The sequence below is a fragment of the Natrix helvetica genome (assembly GCF_964273705.1).
Source record: "Natrix helvetica genome assembly, chromosome: 2".
In the NCBI taxonomy this organism is placed as follows: Eukaryota; Metazoa; Chordata; class Lepidosauria; order Squamata; family Natricidae; genus Natrix; species Natrix helvetica.
This window is the reverse complement of record NC_138552.1, coordinates 222,720,722-222,736,071: the sequence shown is the minus strand read 5'-3', so window position 1 is coordinate 222,736,071 and position 15,350 is coordinate 222,720,722. Positions and strand designations below refer to the sequence as shown.

The 15,350-nt window shown below is 40.0% G+C and overlaps 1 protein-coding gene and 1 pseudogene across 6 annotated transcripts in view; both read left to right on the top strand.

The window, feature by feature from the left end:
- The window catches only part of RGS7 (regulator of G protein signaling 7), a 173,875-nt gene extending 166,730 nt beyond the window's left edge, over positions 1–7,145 (top strand). Inside the window, exons 17-19 of one of the 5 annotated variants that reach the window (XM_081944691.1) lie at positions 2,507–2,560; positions 4,731–4,825; positions 6,459–7,145. In XM_081944691.1, coding sequence (XP_081800817.1) covers positions 2,507–2,560; positions 4,731–4,825; positions 6,459–6,486 — 177 coding nt within the window. In that variant the 3' untranslated portion in view covers positions 6,487–7,145. Of the gene's footprint in view, positions 1–2,506; positions 2,561–2,954; positions 3,036–4,730; positions 4,826–6,458 lie in introns of all 5 variants that reach the window. The other 4 variants (XM_081944692.1, XM_081944694.1, XM_081944693.1 and 1 more) reach the window with 4 other exon arrangements.
- Positions 6,601–7,164, top strand: LOC309387442 (annotated as a pseudogene). Its single transcript has one exon. The product of its transcript is annotated as an uncharacterized misc_RNA (transcript).
- Positions 7,165–15,350: the final 8,186 nt, after the last annotated feature.

Sequence of the window (15,350 nt, the reverse complement as noted above, 5' to 3'; positions counted from 1 at the left end):
CAGTACTTCCTTTTTGTCTATCTTCTCCTGCCCCTATTCATTTTTGATGGGACTTTTGACCACCAAAAGAAAGAAGAAAGAGTTGCTCAGCCATTTTCTTTGCCTTACCAACCTTCGTCTTGATTGGACTATTCTGCCTCACCAATGCAAAGATTTCTTGGAGACAACCAAATCAGTCTCATACATGAGACTTACAGTATATTTTTACTGTCTGTATCTCATCCTGATAGATAGCTGGAGAATAGGGCTAGTAGATCTAGATTGCAAAAACACAGACCAGTAGGTGTCAGAGGGAAACCCTAAGTCTTTGCTGCCAGCTAGCAGTTGTCTGGATTTTTCCAGCTCCGACCAAGGAAGGTTACAGAAGCAAAATCAAACACAAAAAAGAATCCTCCAGAGGGCAAACTTCAAAAACTCCAGATTGTTCTACATAACTCTAGATAATTGGCTACTTTAATTCTAGTGATATGGTAAGGGTGGATAACCTGAGCCACCATTCCCACTTTACCAATGATCTTCCTTTTTGAGAAGAAAACTGAAAATAGATTATATGGTTTAAAAGAATCTGGGATTAGACAATTTCTGCACACAGCCAACCAAGCTGAGACTTCTTTCAGATTTTCTCACAGTGTGTTAATGGAGAACTGAGACCCTCCATTATTGAGATCTTGGGAATGTTTTCAGTTTTTATATTTCTTCAAAATATTTATTATTACTATGATTATTAATTTTGGACGTCCGTGAATGTCACCTAGGGCGTTATGGCAGTGGTGAAATTCAAATTTTATTACTGCCGGTTATGTGGGCATGGCTTGGTGGGTGTGGCAGGGGAAGGATACTGCAAAATCTCCATTCCCACCCCACTCTGGGGCCAGCCAGAGGTGGTATTTGCCGGTTCTCTGAACTACTCAAAATTTCCACTACTGGTTCTCCAGAACCTGTCAGAACCTGCCTGAATTTCACCCCTACATTATGGGCACTGTAATACATACAGGCTCTGTGTTACTAATTATTGCTTTTATTACTACTGAATGAACCCATCTACTGGGATGCTCATTTGTGCAAGCCCCCTGAAGTAAATACTATAAGGACACTGATGCACAGAGAGAACTTCCTTGGGTATAGAATGGGTATGCATGGGTAGCCTGCTTCCACTGGTCTTGGATATCTGTCCACACTACATGGAGATCTTAAAAGGAGGTTCAGTTAACTCTGATAATTTAGAGCTCATAATGATCAGTTCTCTGGATTCAACATAATGTACTTATGTAGCTTGTTTCAGATCCTTGTGCTGAATGCATAAAGATCCAGTAGGGAAAAAAATAGTGCAGAAACAATGGAGAGCTGGTTTGCTAGCTATATGTAGAATTTAATGAATAATGCTTGCATAGGAATGATATGTTGTGTCAGTCTGCAAAATTAGGAAGACAAAATAAAAGGAATCCAATAGTGAAAAATTCCTAATCCAGTTTTGTAGTTAGTTCATGTTCCTCTCCTTAAAAGGTTAAAAGCAATAGGAAACCAAGAAAAAAAAACCCTAAACCATCCAAACAGGAAGTGTGAGAAGGCATCACCTAGGATTACAATAAAAATAATTTCCCTTCTAAAGCTTGTCTTGGCTCTGAGGGCTAATAGCAACATGATGGGGCATCTTATTGGGCCTGTGGCAGCAGAGAAAAGAGTTAACCAACTCTCTGTACACCAGGGTACACCTCTGTACCCACCTGTGCTTTTTAGCATCTTAAAAGATACAAGGAACTTAAAGCAATGCATTGCCCTAACATTTAATGGCACGTGTCCTTGAAAACTATTTAAAATCAACAGCCCTCCTTGAGGTTGAGATAATATTAATGCAGTAAATAAATGGAGATTTTTCTTAAACAGGGGAGGGCTAGTCTTTTTTAAAAAATAATTTATGTTCTTAGATTGTGTAAGTGGTCACATAATAGGCAGAACGTGCAGGGCTCCTTGTCCTGTTTTAATTTCATGTTTTGTTTTGTGTTATCCCAGTTTGATCGGCTCTGGCAGTTCATTCTAAGCAAACCTCAGATCTTGTACGTCAGTGTTGTTCTTCACCCAGTGAATCAGCACTGTCAAAGCTGACCCAGGCAGACATCCATGTAAGGGGGAGGGGGATGGATGAAGCATGGGACAACTGCTCTGGTTGCCAAGTGTGATTCTCTCTGCCCCACCCCTTCCAGCTCCTCTGTGCTCGTCTGCATGCCTAAAACTACATTCAGGTGGGCAACCTATAACCCTCTGTGCACTTCGACTTCTCTGCTTCAGGAGAAAATTGTAGGGGAAAATATATTTTCCCCTTCTATTTCTGCGATCCTTTCATCTTCTGCTCTTGCTTTTGTGTTGTGGGTTTCTTTTTATGACTTTTGTGTTTTAGCAACCCATTGCTTCATTGTGCTTTTATTTTCATGTTTTGTTTTGGGTTTTTTTTTTTTTTTTGCTTCTTTTGCTTTTGTTTCCCCTTTATGTTTTTTTTTTCTTTCACAAGTTGGGAAATACACTGGATCGCCGAACATCATTTGAGAAATTCACACGGAGTGTGGTAAGTTTATAACCTCGTGAGCCTTATGATTGACAGATTGTCCTCTGATATTATGTGATTTTTGTTGACGCTGACCTCTGGCTACCAGACGATGTTACAAGTCAGGCCCTGCTGGGAATAATTTAAACAGCAGGAGCAAAGAAGCTGTTTAATAATGCCATCTTGCTACTGTCCCAGAAACCTTTTCTTTTAAGAAGAGAGAGAATATGAACTAGAATATTATTAGACTGGATCCATTTCACCCTACAGTTTCTTATCAAAGCCACCTTTAAAAAAAAATTAGACTCAGGTCTTTGGGTTTGTTTAACAATGTATGTGCCAATGCCTTTGGATTCACACTTTTCAACCTTTGCACCGGTTTAAACTAAAGCATTCAACACATTTATTTTTGTAGGGCAGAAACATCCCAATTTTCCCCTGCCATAAAAACTGTACACCAACACTGAGGGCCAGCACTAACCTGTTATGAAAAGAGGTAGAAAGATCTTGCCTTCTACTCCAGTTTGTTGACCTTGTCCGCCGAGTGATGTGCGTTTCCTGTGCGCACTTGTGGTGTGTGTGAGTGTGCATAAGTGTGCTGTATTGTGGCTTTTGCTGTTGCAGTCAGTTAACAAAGCTGTGTGTGCCGAAGTGATAATTTATGAAGACCATCAGCAAAGATCATGGTTTTTGTTTTATGTGTCTTCATAAAACCAATTCTCTTAAAAATTTCTAAATAAGCAAGGTTTTCAGTGTTTTAATATAATGATAAGAACCCCATATATCTCTATTACAAACAGTATGATTTGGAGTACTTTGAATGCTTGCAAGGAAAATTAGATATTTGCAGAATGGGGCTTAGAAATTGGATATTTAGGGGGAAAGAGTTGAACCTAATAATAATAGAATGAAATATAAATTAAAGAATAAATTTACTACATTTGAGGCTTCGTAATCCCCTCATCCATATCCTGTTACTTTTAAATAATTTTGGACATTAAGAATTGTTTGAGAATTGTACCCCTGCTTGTCAGCCAAATAAACAACAACAACAAATAGTGGAGAGTTTGAAACAAAAACCCCTATTTTTGCATGGTGGCTTCACCACAGCATGTTACATTGTGAATTCTGTTATTGTTTGGGAGCAAAAAGGACCTAGAAAAGCAGCACATTTGTAGATGTGTAACTGAACTCTCTATTATAACTATAAAGTGATCTCCTTCAGGTCAAATTCAACCCTTGGTGGCTTGCCTATTGGCAGCACTGCAGAAGTAACTTGGACTATTTTAGGGATTATTTTTTTGTTTCAATCCCTAATGTAACCTAGAGAAGGCAGCCTGTACTGGGACTTTGTGATGCTAAAGTGTGCTGAGAATCTCTAACTTATGCAATCATTAAACCCAAGTCTCAAATAGAAGATTGTCATCTCTGAACTCTTAAAAATATCCTTTTTGGCAATAGCTATAAGAGTTTTCAAAGCCATAACCACACATCCACTGTGCCATTGTAACAAAACTTCCTCTATTTTTCCTTTCTCGCTAGCATAGATTATCAAGTTTCAACAAACTCCAGGCATGGGTTGAGTCCATCTGAAATCTGAAAAAATAGCTATTAATTCAGATGAGACTTACTGGAACTACTAAGAACAGGGTTTGGATGTCCAGTTTCCTCACCAGAAGTATAATTGGGATTTGATGAGATGTGACAGTAAGGATAGAAGAAGGGATAGGTTGCTGGGAGTTTTATATTAGCCAGTTGCTTTGCTTGTCAGAATGTGAGAACCAAATGTAAATTATGTATCTTTATGCTAGTGGAAGAACTAACACAATGAAAAATACTAAGATGGTAACTCCATCCACTTATTAAAATTAATGTATCAAATGCATAAGCTCCAGAAGGTTTTCCTTCCAGAATGTTTCCAGCAATGAATCAACAGCAGAAGTTCACTGAGAGAGAAAGTATTGAGGTGTATAAAAGATGTTGGTAATGACCCTTCAAATACTATGTATGTCAGTAGGAATTGTGTCCTTTTTAATTAACAGTGTTTTCTTCCTTTAACCAATCTATTGATCATGAAGTTCTAAAAAACACGAGGACGTCAAATAACAAACTAGGTTTATAAAAACATTCCAGCTCAATGAAATTAATGCCACTTTAATCTAATTGTCCTATTGTTTACTTTCCTTTGCAGATATACTTGCATTTTATATACTGGTGCCCATTGTCTGATTACTGGGCTTCTGTACCAATTGGCTACAATTATAAGAACCAGTACAACTTTATCTGGTGAGGCAGTTTGGTAGAAAGCATTACCAGCTGACATGGCATGCTAAGAGCAAAGGAATCTCCCTAGAGTTACCTTTTGGCATCACAAGATAATTTGAGTGTGGACATGGTTTATTTCAGAATTTGTGAAATGAGTGTGATAACTTCAAATATTTCACTTGTCTTGTTGATTTCAGTGTCAAGAAAGTATAGTTTAGTGTAATTATATACGAACTTAGAGTAGAAATTAGGAAAAGGAGAGTTATAGAAATGACCTGCATAATTTCCATTAATGACTCAGAAACTTTTTATTTTTAGAACTGAAAAACCTCTGTGGTTTTGTAGAAATATATAAATTGGTGCTGCCCATTGCTCTCAGCTCCAATTCTGCATCATATGAGAAATTCAAATGACTTTGTTTTTCTCATCATAACAACCATTTGATATATCATTGAGATGTCATTAATATATGGCCTCTTGGCATTATTGCTTATATATATATGTCACCGTGAAAGACCGAAATTGGTGAATGTCGACATTCACCGGTGAATGTTGGTGAATGTCGACATGTCGACACATACCAATTTCGGTCTTTCACTGTGACGAGTCAGCGTAATGCTTTACTTTTGCTTTTCAATTCGCGGCGTTCTAACCGCGCAGGATCGCAGGTTTTTTAAAAAAAGAACTCCGCGAACAGAAGACGCTTAAAAGGAAGCGAGGAGCCGAGGTATTAGGGTAAGGGTATTAGGGTAAGGGTGTCGAGAGGATAAGGACATACACCAAGCGACTATGTGAATGTCGACATTCACCGGTGAATGTCGACATTCACCAGATTTCGGACTTTCATTCACCGGTGAATGTCGACATTCACCAGATTTCGGACTTTCACAGTAACATATATATATGTACAAGTGATAATCATCAAAAGAAAAGAAAGATCTGATGATTTCATAACAATGCAGAATTGATGTTGGGGGATTATATGCATTTAATTATTATCAGTAATATACATGATAGATTGCATTTAAAATGTAAGCCATCTCAGCAATAGTGCATAGTGAATTAGCCATTTGATTGTTTCAACTCATAGCATTAAAATTCAGGCTTTCATTATGAAGCTTAGATCTCCATTGCTGTCTTCAAAACATTGAACCTGACATTTGGACATTAACATCAGATAATGAGAAATCTGAAAATGTGCAGGTGAAATTGGATGTTTTTTAGAATGTAATTTTAATGGCTTCCACTGGATAAAATGTGAGCGTTCCAAGAAGGTGGTGGTTTTTCAATCAAGCCTGTGTTGATCAAAACAGATCCATCTCCCCTGGGATCTTTGCATTTGGTTTTGATTCCCTTGATGATGATTGGAAGCTGGTTTGGTGAACCAATTCCAGTGGATCCTCTCATTTTTGGTGGTCCAACGTTCCACCTATGCAGTTGTGCCTGAAATAACGTGAATGTCTTGCTTGATACTGCAGCCACCAAGTGATAAGCTGCTCATATTTGAAAGAACCCAAGGATAGGCATCCCATTTTTAAGGTCGCCGTGTGAAAAATGTTAGCCAAAATAAGTAGGTGCTTGGTAATGAACTGGGTTTTCAGTGAACATGCCTCTGTCTTCTGTTTTCTTTTGTTTGTTTCTATCTTTTCCTCAGGCGAAATCGCTCACATCAAAGAGATTAACCAGTCTAGTGCAGTCCTACTAAAAGGATCATCTTGTAGCATGGAAGCAGACTCAGTCATTATACATACTTCGTAGCTCACTAATTGCCTGAAATCAGAGGACAATAGAACAAGATGTTGCATGAGCAAGGATCTGACTTGTTTTCTTTTGTGTATATCAAGGCATTACAGACTCCAAGGAACTCACTACTGTAATCTTTTGATGCCTCCATTTTGAAAACTCTCTGCTCACTTTCGCCTTCATATCAAGCTGGATCTGTGTCTATTTATTTTCTGCAATTTCCAGTACAGTTTTTTTTTTAAAAAAAGCTTCTGTTAAGCACAGTTTATTTACAGTGCTGTCATTCACAAACTGGAAGACATGTAAAAAAAAAAAGAATATATTAATAAATATACCTAATATGGCATCACAGCTATTGCACAATAAATTAGCACAGAAGGTTCTGTCTCACAGATGTATTCACATCAAGAAAGAAAGTCTGTGTCTTTGTCCGTTGTCTGTAAATTCTGTTAATGTTTCTTGCATTTATTTTTATACCATATTTTAAGGGGGGGAAAGAAATCCTTTTATTCCAAATGTATTAAAACTGATCCTTTCTCTGTAAATTTGTGTATGTTTATATTGTTGTTTTATCTTTCATTAAAATATGCAGAATCTCTTCCGTTTGGTGGACCTAAGCTTCTTGACTTGGTAGAAACACAAATGAAATAATTCAAAATATTTCATTTATTTCAGTGATGTTTACATCAAGTCCACTTTGATGTAAAACATTTCTCAAGCATTGGAAAGTCTGAGATCCAAATGTTTTATTTAAGGACCCTCAAAGTTATCCAATTAGTGTTCTTCAAAGTCTAGATGTAAGCAAATTTATTAAAAGACAAAATAGATTCATTGTACACCTTACTACCGGTATGTGGCTTTCCGTGGAATTTTATAGAGGAATCTGACATCATGGTGTCTGTGTTGTAAGTCTATTTTCTTTCCCCACTTCTACTTCCTTTTTTATATGTATGTTGCCAGAAAAATCCCAGTCAAGGTTCTTTTCATCAGTAATGTTGGCATTCTCAGTAACAGTTTTAGCAACATTGCCTGAAAAAACATATAAGCTAACTTGGAGGTACGGTAGTGGTATTTAACCCCAATAACTTTTGGCCATAAGCTCATTTTCTTCAATAATTGTCACACTAAACCTCATTCCTGAAATGGAGAACAGTAAGGAAGGCAGCTGTCAACAATATGATAAAAACTCAAGTAATGACAACTGTATTCTAGAACTGAAAGCATCTGCCAGCATGGTGGGAGGAAGGGCAAGTAACACAATGTGTGATGCAACATAGAAACACAAACTCCATCCATTATGTACTTGCATACAACATCCATGCAAATATGAAGGGTGGAACATGTGTCATAATGTCACAATGCCTGTTTCATCTTTTTGGCATTGCTATGGTTAGGAGCACATGTGGGGCTATGGTTAGGAGCACATATATGCTCCTAACCATAGCAATGCCAAAAAGATTCAACTCCTTGTATCTTGGTTCACCAATTCACAGAATTAGGCCAACGTCAGTTTTGCTTCCTTGATTTCATTTGCTTTGGAAAGCTGCTGCTCCTAGAATTTTATTACAAATATTATAGCGATAGGAATTGATTCAGCAACAGCTAAAAGGAAAGCCAGTTCAATTGTACAAGCAATTTAAGTGGTTAATTGGGCAATCCAAAAGTTATGCTTCAACACCATCTTCAGCGGTATAAAGGATAATCTTATAATTGGACCACTGCAATCCTGAAAAGAACAGGAATCTCTTGTTCAAGATGTAAAGCAAGAGGTTGACACCCCAAATCGCAAAAGGAACTATTCTGTTAGTGTACATTTGAATCTATTTCTGTTCTTATAATGTCCCCTTCTGTTGTCTTTACGTTAATCTCTTCCAAATGGTCTTGAAACAGAAATGTTTTCCTTACCGAAGACTGTGTCTCTTAAAGCCTGCTGGATGAACTACAGAGGTTCTCTGCCAACAATGGTATGTGATAATTTCCAGATGTTCATATAATCAGTGTAATCTGAAGTTCTCAGAAAGCTAGCAAACAAATTGTATGAGTAGTCACTTAGGAGATTGTGGAGGGACACATTGTTAGAAAACAACAACAAATTACTAGGAAAAGCTTAAAGAAAACCATCCATGACAAAACTCCTAAACTGATTTCACCCCACCCTCAAACTATTTGCTAAGAAAATTCAGGTTGCTGCTTCCAATTATTGTTTCATATTCAGATAATTTAAAAATGTGACAATCATATTTGGGACAACTATGATATCGACATTCAGTAGAGAGCAATAATGCACAGGGTTTGGGGTCATCCATATATCCAAAGTAACAATCCTAGATTAGTTGGTATATAATGCATAAAAGGAGAAGTCTTTTATTGAGAATGTGCTGTACAATTTCCAAATATATTGAATACAACTGAAATAACATCAGAATCCTGAGCAAAAGGGCAGAACTACAGATTACTCAAGGAATGTGGGATTCCAAAACTCTGTTGATAGTGCAAATTGAATCATTGGTAAAAATAATACAAGTGAGATATAAATAAATAAAGTATTGTGCAGCCCAGCATTTTTAACACAGAGAAAATGCTTAACCTGCATCTTCCCATCAGTCAATTCTTCTTTTTTTGCTAGTTTTTCCCCCCAGTTAAGGCCAGAAGCCAACAATTATGTTAATCAACTTAAAAACCATCTAAGAGGAAGTTACAGGAAATAATCAGCAGGTAGAGAATGAATACAAACAACATACTAAAAGAGTGATTTCAACAGGATCTCTGTGTCCCCCAATTACTTTGACTTCTCACACAAACCTATATTTGCTAACCAGTGACGTGCAGTCAGGTGAGGCAAGTGAGGCATAGCCTCACCACTCTCATCATGAAAAAAAAAAAAGTAAAAGGAAAAAGCTGAGCTAGTTGCTGCCTCACCGTGGATGACTCTGCTTAACCTCACTGGTGCTCTCCCTCCCCAAGTGTAGTGACTTCCTCCCCAGGCCCCCATTCATTTCTCTCTCTCACACACACAGCTGGATAAAACTATATAAAAATCTAGCCCAGCTTCACTGATTACAAGTTTGAAAAGGCAACGTGGCTCCACCTGCAATCAAACTACACTTGGGGAGGGAGAGCACAAGTGAGCACTGAGGAGATCACAGGAGGAGGCAGGAAGCCAGGCAAAGAGCCATGCTGTAGTACACACACTTCCCCCCAGCCTCTTTCTTTTGGAAGGCTCGGCTTGGCTCCCCTCCGGCTTCTCTGCCTCTCCTCTCACCCCAGCCTGCCAGCAGGAGGTGGTGGGTGGGCTTTATTGTGTTCCAGGCATTTCCCACCCAGACAGCAGGCTGCATTTGCAATGGTGGAGGTGTTTGGGAAAGGCAGAAGGGGAATGGGGGTGGGGGTGGCAGAGGAGCTGCTTTCAAGCCACTGGAAAAGATATCCAATCCAACTTGTGTGTGTGGGTGGGTTTGTTTGAGAGTGAGTGAGAGAGGGAAGGGGTAGGAGAGATAGTCCAATCCAACTTCTCTCTGTGTGTGTGTGTGTGTGCGCGTGTGTTTGAGAGAGGGGGAGGAAGGGAGAGAGGGAGGAAGGAGGGGAAGGAGAAGAAAAAGAAAAAGAAAAAGAAAGAAGGAGCAAAGGAGAAAAACAAATGCTGTTGCTTTAAATTGGAACTGAGCATGCCTGGCTGTGGAATTCTGGGAGTTGAAGTCCACAAGTCTAAAAATATTTGAAACCCAGCACTGTGTCAGTGCCTCACCAGTCATAAACCTCACCGCACGTCACTGTTGCTAACATATTATACCTTCATCTGCGTGTGAAAGGACTAACACTGATGATGTTAATCTAGTTTGGGTAATGAAACATCGGCAAGAAAATAACCAAATTCAAAGAGCACCAAGTACTCCTCATTTCAATCCTGAGCTACAAATATTCTCCTTTATTGGCCACACATTCACCTGTTAGAATTACAGTCAAAAGGACTGTATTGCAGACTAATGGAAGACTCCTCCACATCTTGTTCCCCAGTTTGTGAACATTTTTGTAGTCATAGATTTTGACTTTTCCAATCACATGTCAAAATCTAACAGCCGAAGAATGTGAAACAATCTGGCTTGCCAATTCAGCTTGGCCTACAACCTTCAATTTTCTCCCTGATGTCTGTGTAAGAGAAGAAACAGCAGGTTCTGAATGCCACTTTTGTGATACAAGATAATGTGTGGCAGTCACAAAGAAAAGACAATGCTCACATCACCTGGTTGGTGCCACAACATGGTCAAGGACAATGTCCACCAAAATAGGCTCCTATTCCTAAAACATTGTGGAGTTTTTGGTTTTATAGGAAACCAACTGATAGTGTATCTAGCCACACAAGTTTCTCTCCCTCTTTTGGGGTTTCCTGCTGTTGATCAACCTTTCCTTTCACTCTGCCTGATAGTAGAAAAGCAGTTTTGGAGGCTCAGCAAGCTTTTATTTCTATAGAGACCTGTTCTGACCCCCCTCTTCGTACACCAAAGCACTCCAAGACACGAATTACTGCTAGACAATTTATTCACAGTAAATTAATACACTGACTAGACCTTGGCAGCAATCCAGACTTCCAAGATAAGAAACAGGCGAGAGCTTCTCCAGCGTTGATAATTAAGTTGAATCCTGCAACCAGCCTCCAGGACGTCCCTCCTTTTATACAATCTTGAGAGGAGCCTAATTACACCCACCTGGGTCCAATTATCTTCTGTATCTGCACAGCTGTTCTCTACGTCTATCAACCCTTCGTTGCTGAGTGTCCAGGACCAGCTCCCTTGTCTCCTCCCCAGTGCTGCAAGACATGACGTCAGGAGCACACTTCCTTTGGTTTTCACTGCTGCTCCATGCCTCAGGTGCCTCCTGGTGACCAACCAACCTCTCTGATCCCTGATCGAAGTCGGAACCCTGTCCAGGGTCCTCCACATCTTCCAGAGCCAATTCATCAGGCCCCTCGCTGTTTGAGTCTGGTTGCAGCTCCAACGGCTCCTGCTGGGTCACAACAGAGACCAGACTTTTATATCAGACCAGTTTGAAGTCAAAGCTTTTTCCATAACAGTGTGGCTATTTTTTTTATCCTCCTGTCAGAGCAAGTGACTTGTGAAGGTGCAAACACTGCCATTTCCTCCATCCTCTGATCCTTTTGCCAGATCATTCTGAATTTGCTCACATTATTAATCAATTCTTTAATATTTAGTTTGCTTCCTGTACAACATACAGTACATTCCATTTACATATTTTGTCATTTTTATTTGGCTGAGGTAGGGGAAATATAGGGGGTCTTTAAAATAAAGTTAGATTTACCAAAAGAGGGGGGGGCTCCCTTGGCACCAAATAACCCGACCGTGTGGGGTTCTATCAGGACAGGTCAATATTTTATTCCTAGCACATTGACTATTGTGATTTAGTTACTTTATATCATGGAGAAATTATTGTAGTTTTAATAGAAAACATACACCCCCAAAAAGTTACAATACAACTTTCAGTCACCAGTTTGAAGTTCAGATGACTTCAAATGCATTCAGCCTTTGGTTGCAAAATCACAGCTTCAGGAAGGTTTTTCAGGTATTAATATACTCACTGGTACACAAATTTACACATTCCATGTACAACGGTGAACCACAATTTTGAGGACCTCTGACCAGTAAATTGCTATTTCTGGCCTCCCACTTCAAAACCATTTTGAATCAACATCCAGTAAGGGTTAACTCAAAACAGGTGGTGTTTTTTCTCTCCCCATGGATTTTTCTCCCTATCATCTAAGGAAGAAACAAAATCATCCTCTCCGCATGTGACAGGCTCTCTCTTGGACTAACTTTGCGCCTTCTCAATCACCAGCAAGCTGTTCTGCTGATTAATAACACTGTCCTACTGGGATCAATCTCTGTGTTCACAACTCATAGCAAAGTTCCTGTAATGACTCCTGCTGTGAAATTGTGAAAGCCATCTCAGAAATACTGCAGCTTTTTGTAACCTCCTGCAAGCAGAGTGTATATATACATGGGAGGGAACCCATGGAGATTCAAGTGACAAAATGGAAACATTCAGAGACAGAACCCAATGGTTGTAGGAGATAGACTGATGCTGGTAAACTCCCAATATATTAAATGCTGCAGCCTCCTGCATGTCTTGCTACCAAAGACATAAGGGAAGTCTACCCTGGGCTTGGATCCACTTTTTGTACTCTAATGTAGAAATCCAAGAGGCTGAGATCACATAACCTATTTAGCCCTAAATCAAGGCAACCACATTATGGCAGGATTCCCACATTATTAAGGCAAAACATGGGTTTGGCTTTAGCATGTGGAATGAGCTCGGCCTATGCAGTTGCAAATCATTGTTTTGGCTTTACAGGGGAGAGGGGGTGTGGCTCAGCATATTATGAAAGCCAATACTATGGTGTAAATCAATGTTTTTCAACCTTGACAACTTTTAGAAATGTGGACTTCAACTCCTGAAATTCTGGGACTTGGACTACCCCCTTCAAGTTGTTATGGGATGATGCAAGGGGAGAGGTAGAGAGAGTTGGGAGAGGGAGGGATGGTGGGAGTTTGTGTATGTTTGATCTAATGGCTAAGGCAGCGATGGCGAACCTTTTTTGGCTCGCGTGCCACAAGTGGGGGGAAGTGCAGGGGGGTCGTGTGCGGGCGTGCCGCACCCATAATGCAATGTGCGACCCCTAATGCGCATGCGGGCACAACGCACGATCCCCCCCCCATTTTTACATGCTTTTTTCACCCTCCCCAGGCTCCAGAGGCTTTATAGGAGCCTGGGGAGGGCGACAAGAGCCAAAAGCCATTTTTTGCCCTCCCTAGGCTCCTATAAAGCCTCTGGAAAATGGCTTTTAAAAAGGGTGAAATCAGCTGGCCAGCGCACGCATGAGCACTGGCCAGCTGACAGGGCAGCGCCTCGCGTGCCCTAACAAATGGCTCTGCGTGCCACTTGTGGCATGCGTGCCATAGGTTCGCCATCACTGGGCTAAGGCATCAGGATATAAACTAGGAGATTGTCAGTTCTAATCCTACCTTAGATATGAAAACCAACTGGGTGTTTTTTTGCTGGTAACTCTCTCTCAGCCCAATTCACATAGCTGTTGCTTTAGGGAAAATATGAGAAAGAAGGAGTATTATACATTTTCACTACCTCGAGTTGTTTGCCAAAATTATAAAAGTGGAATATACAATAAATAAAAATACATAATATGTTATTTTCCTGCCTCCCACTCTCTTCTGTAGGTGGAATAGGATTAGAAGTCGCACACTGATTGTCATCCAAGTGGAGTTGTGTAGCTATAAATTCTACACAAAATAAAATGGCATGAGATTCAATCACTGCTTAAGGACAAGCGCTCTGCACAGGCTTGGTGGCACGTTTCAGGATTGAACCCTAGTAGGCACAACACATTGAGGTCTCATCCCATAGTAACTGTAGCTCATTTTAAGCCTTGAAATTACCTGTTGAAGCTGTTGTGGAAATTAGTTCCCACATTCATCTTATCAAGTTGAATGTTTATTCATCAAATAGGGAAGTCAGATATCCTTTCCCTTTCACGACTGGGAAAAAGGTAAAAAGTAAAGTTCGACACAGATTCTGAGGAGAGGAAATTGAGTTTGCTTGGAAAACTTCCTTTCTGCTTGTGCACTTCAGCATGATTTGTAAATTTTTGCAATTATTCAGAAATGACTCCCAAGTTAATAAATCTACTCTTCATTAAAGCAGCCCAATTCTATGCAAACTTCCACATGTAAAAGAAAAAGCCCTGAAGGAAACTCTTAATGCAGCCACATAGGAAGTCTTGAAAAAAGCTGTTTTCATAAATGGAGGGGATTTTCTGCAGTCACACAAGGAAACATCAAATAACCATAATCCAGAGTTCCAGAGGTAGCGACAGATTTTTTCTTCCTGGGCTCCAAGATCACCACAGATGGGGACTGCAGCCAAGAAATTAAAAGACGCTTGCTCCTGGGGAGGAAAGCTATGGCAAATCTAGACAGCATACTAAAAAGCAGAGACATCACCCTGCCAACTAAAGTGTATAGTCAAGGCTATGGTTTTCCCAGTTGCAATGTTTGGCTGTGAAGGTTGGACCATAAAAAAGGCTGAGCGCCAAATAATTGAGACCTTTGAACTATGGTGCTGGGAAGACTCTTGTGAGTCCCTTGGTCTGCAAGGTGATCAAACTGGGCAGTCCTAGAGGAAATCAACCCTGACTGCTCTTTACAAGGCCAAATCCTGAAGATGAAACTGAAATACTTTGGCCACCTAATGAGAAGGAAGGACTCACTGGAGAAGAGCCTAAGACTGGGAAAGATTGAGGGCAAAAGAAGAAGGGGACAACATAGAATGAGATGGCTGGATGGAGTCACCAAAGATGTAGGCATGAGCTTAAATGGAGTCCAGAGGATGGTAGAAGACAGGAAGGCCTGGAGGAACATTGTCCATGGGGTTGTGATCAGTTGGACACGACTTCGCAACTAACAACAACAAGAGGTCTTTTTCTAAGCCAACTTTGAAGTATATCTTCTCTATCCTTTGCCAGAAGCATATCATTCCAGCAGATGGCAGCCTTGGGTTTGACTTCATCAGGAATGACTTAAAAACTTCCCCAAAGACAGCACAAGTTGACAGACATTCTTCCAACTGTGTGACAGGAACCACCACTGAAGAAGATTACCTGTTTCCCACATTTGTCTTTATTCTAACTGACAAAGTAATAGGCAAATGGTATGAAGATGTGCCGAAGGAGCTAGAAATAAAAAGGGGGAGAAAAAAGAGGAAAAGATTGCCATCCCAA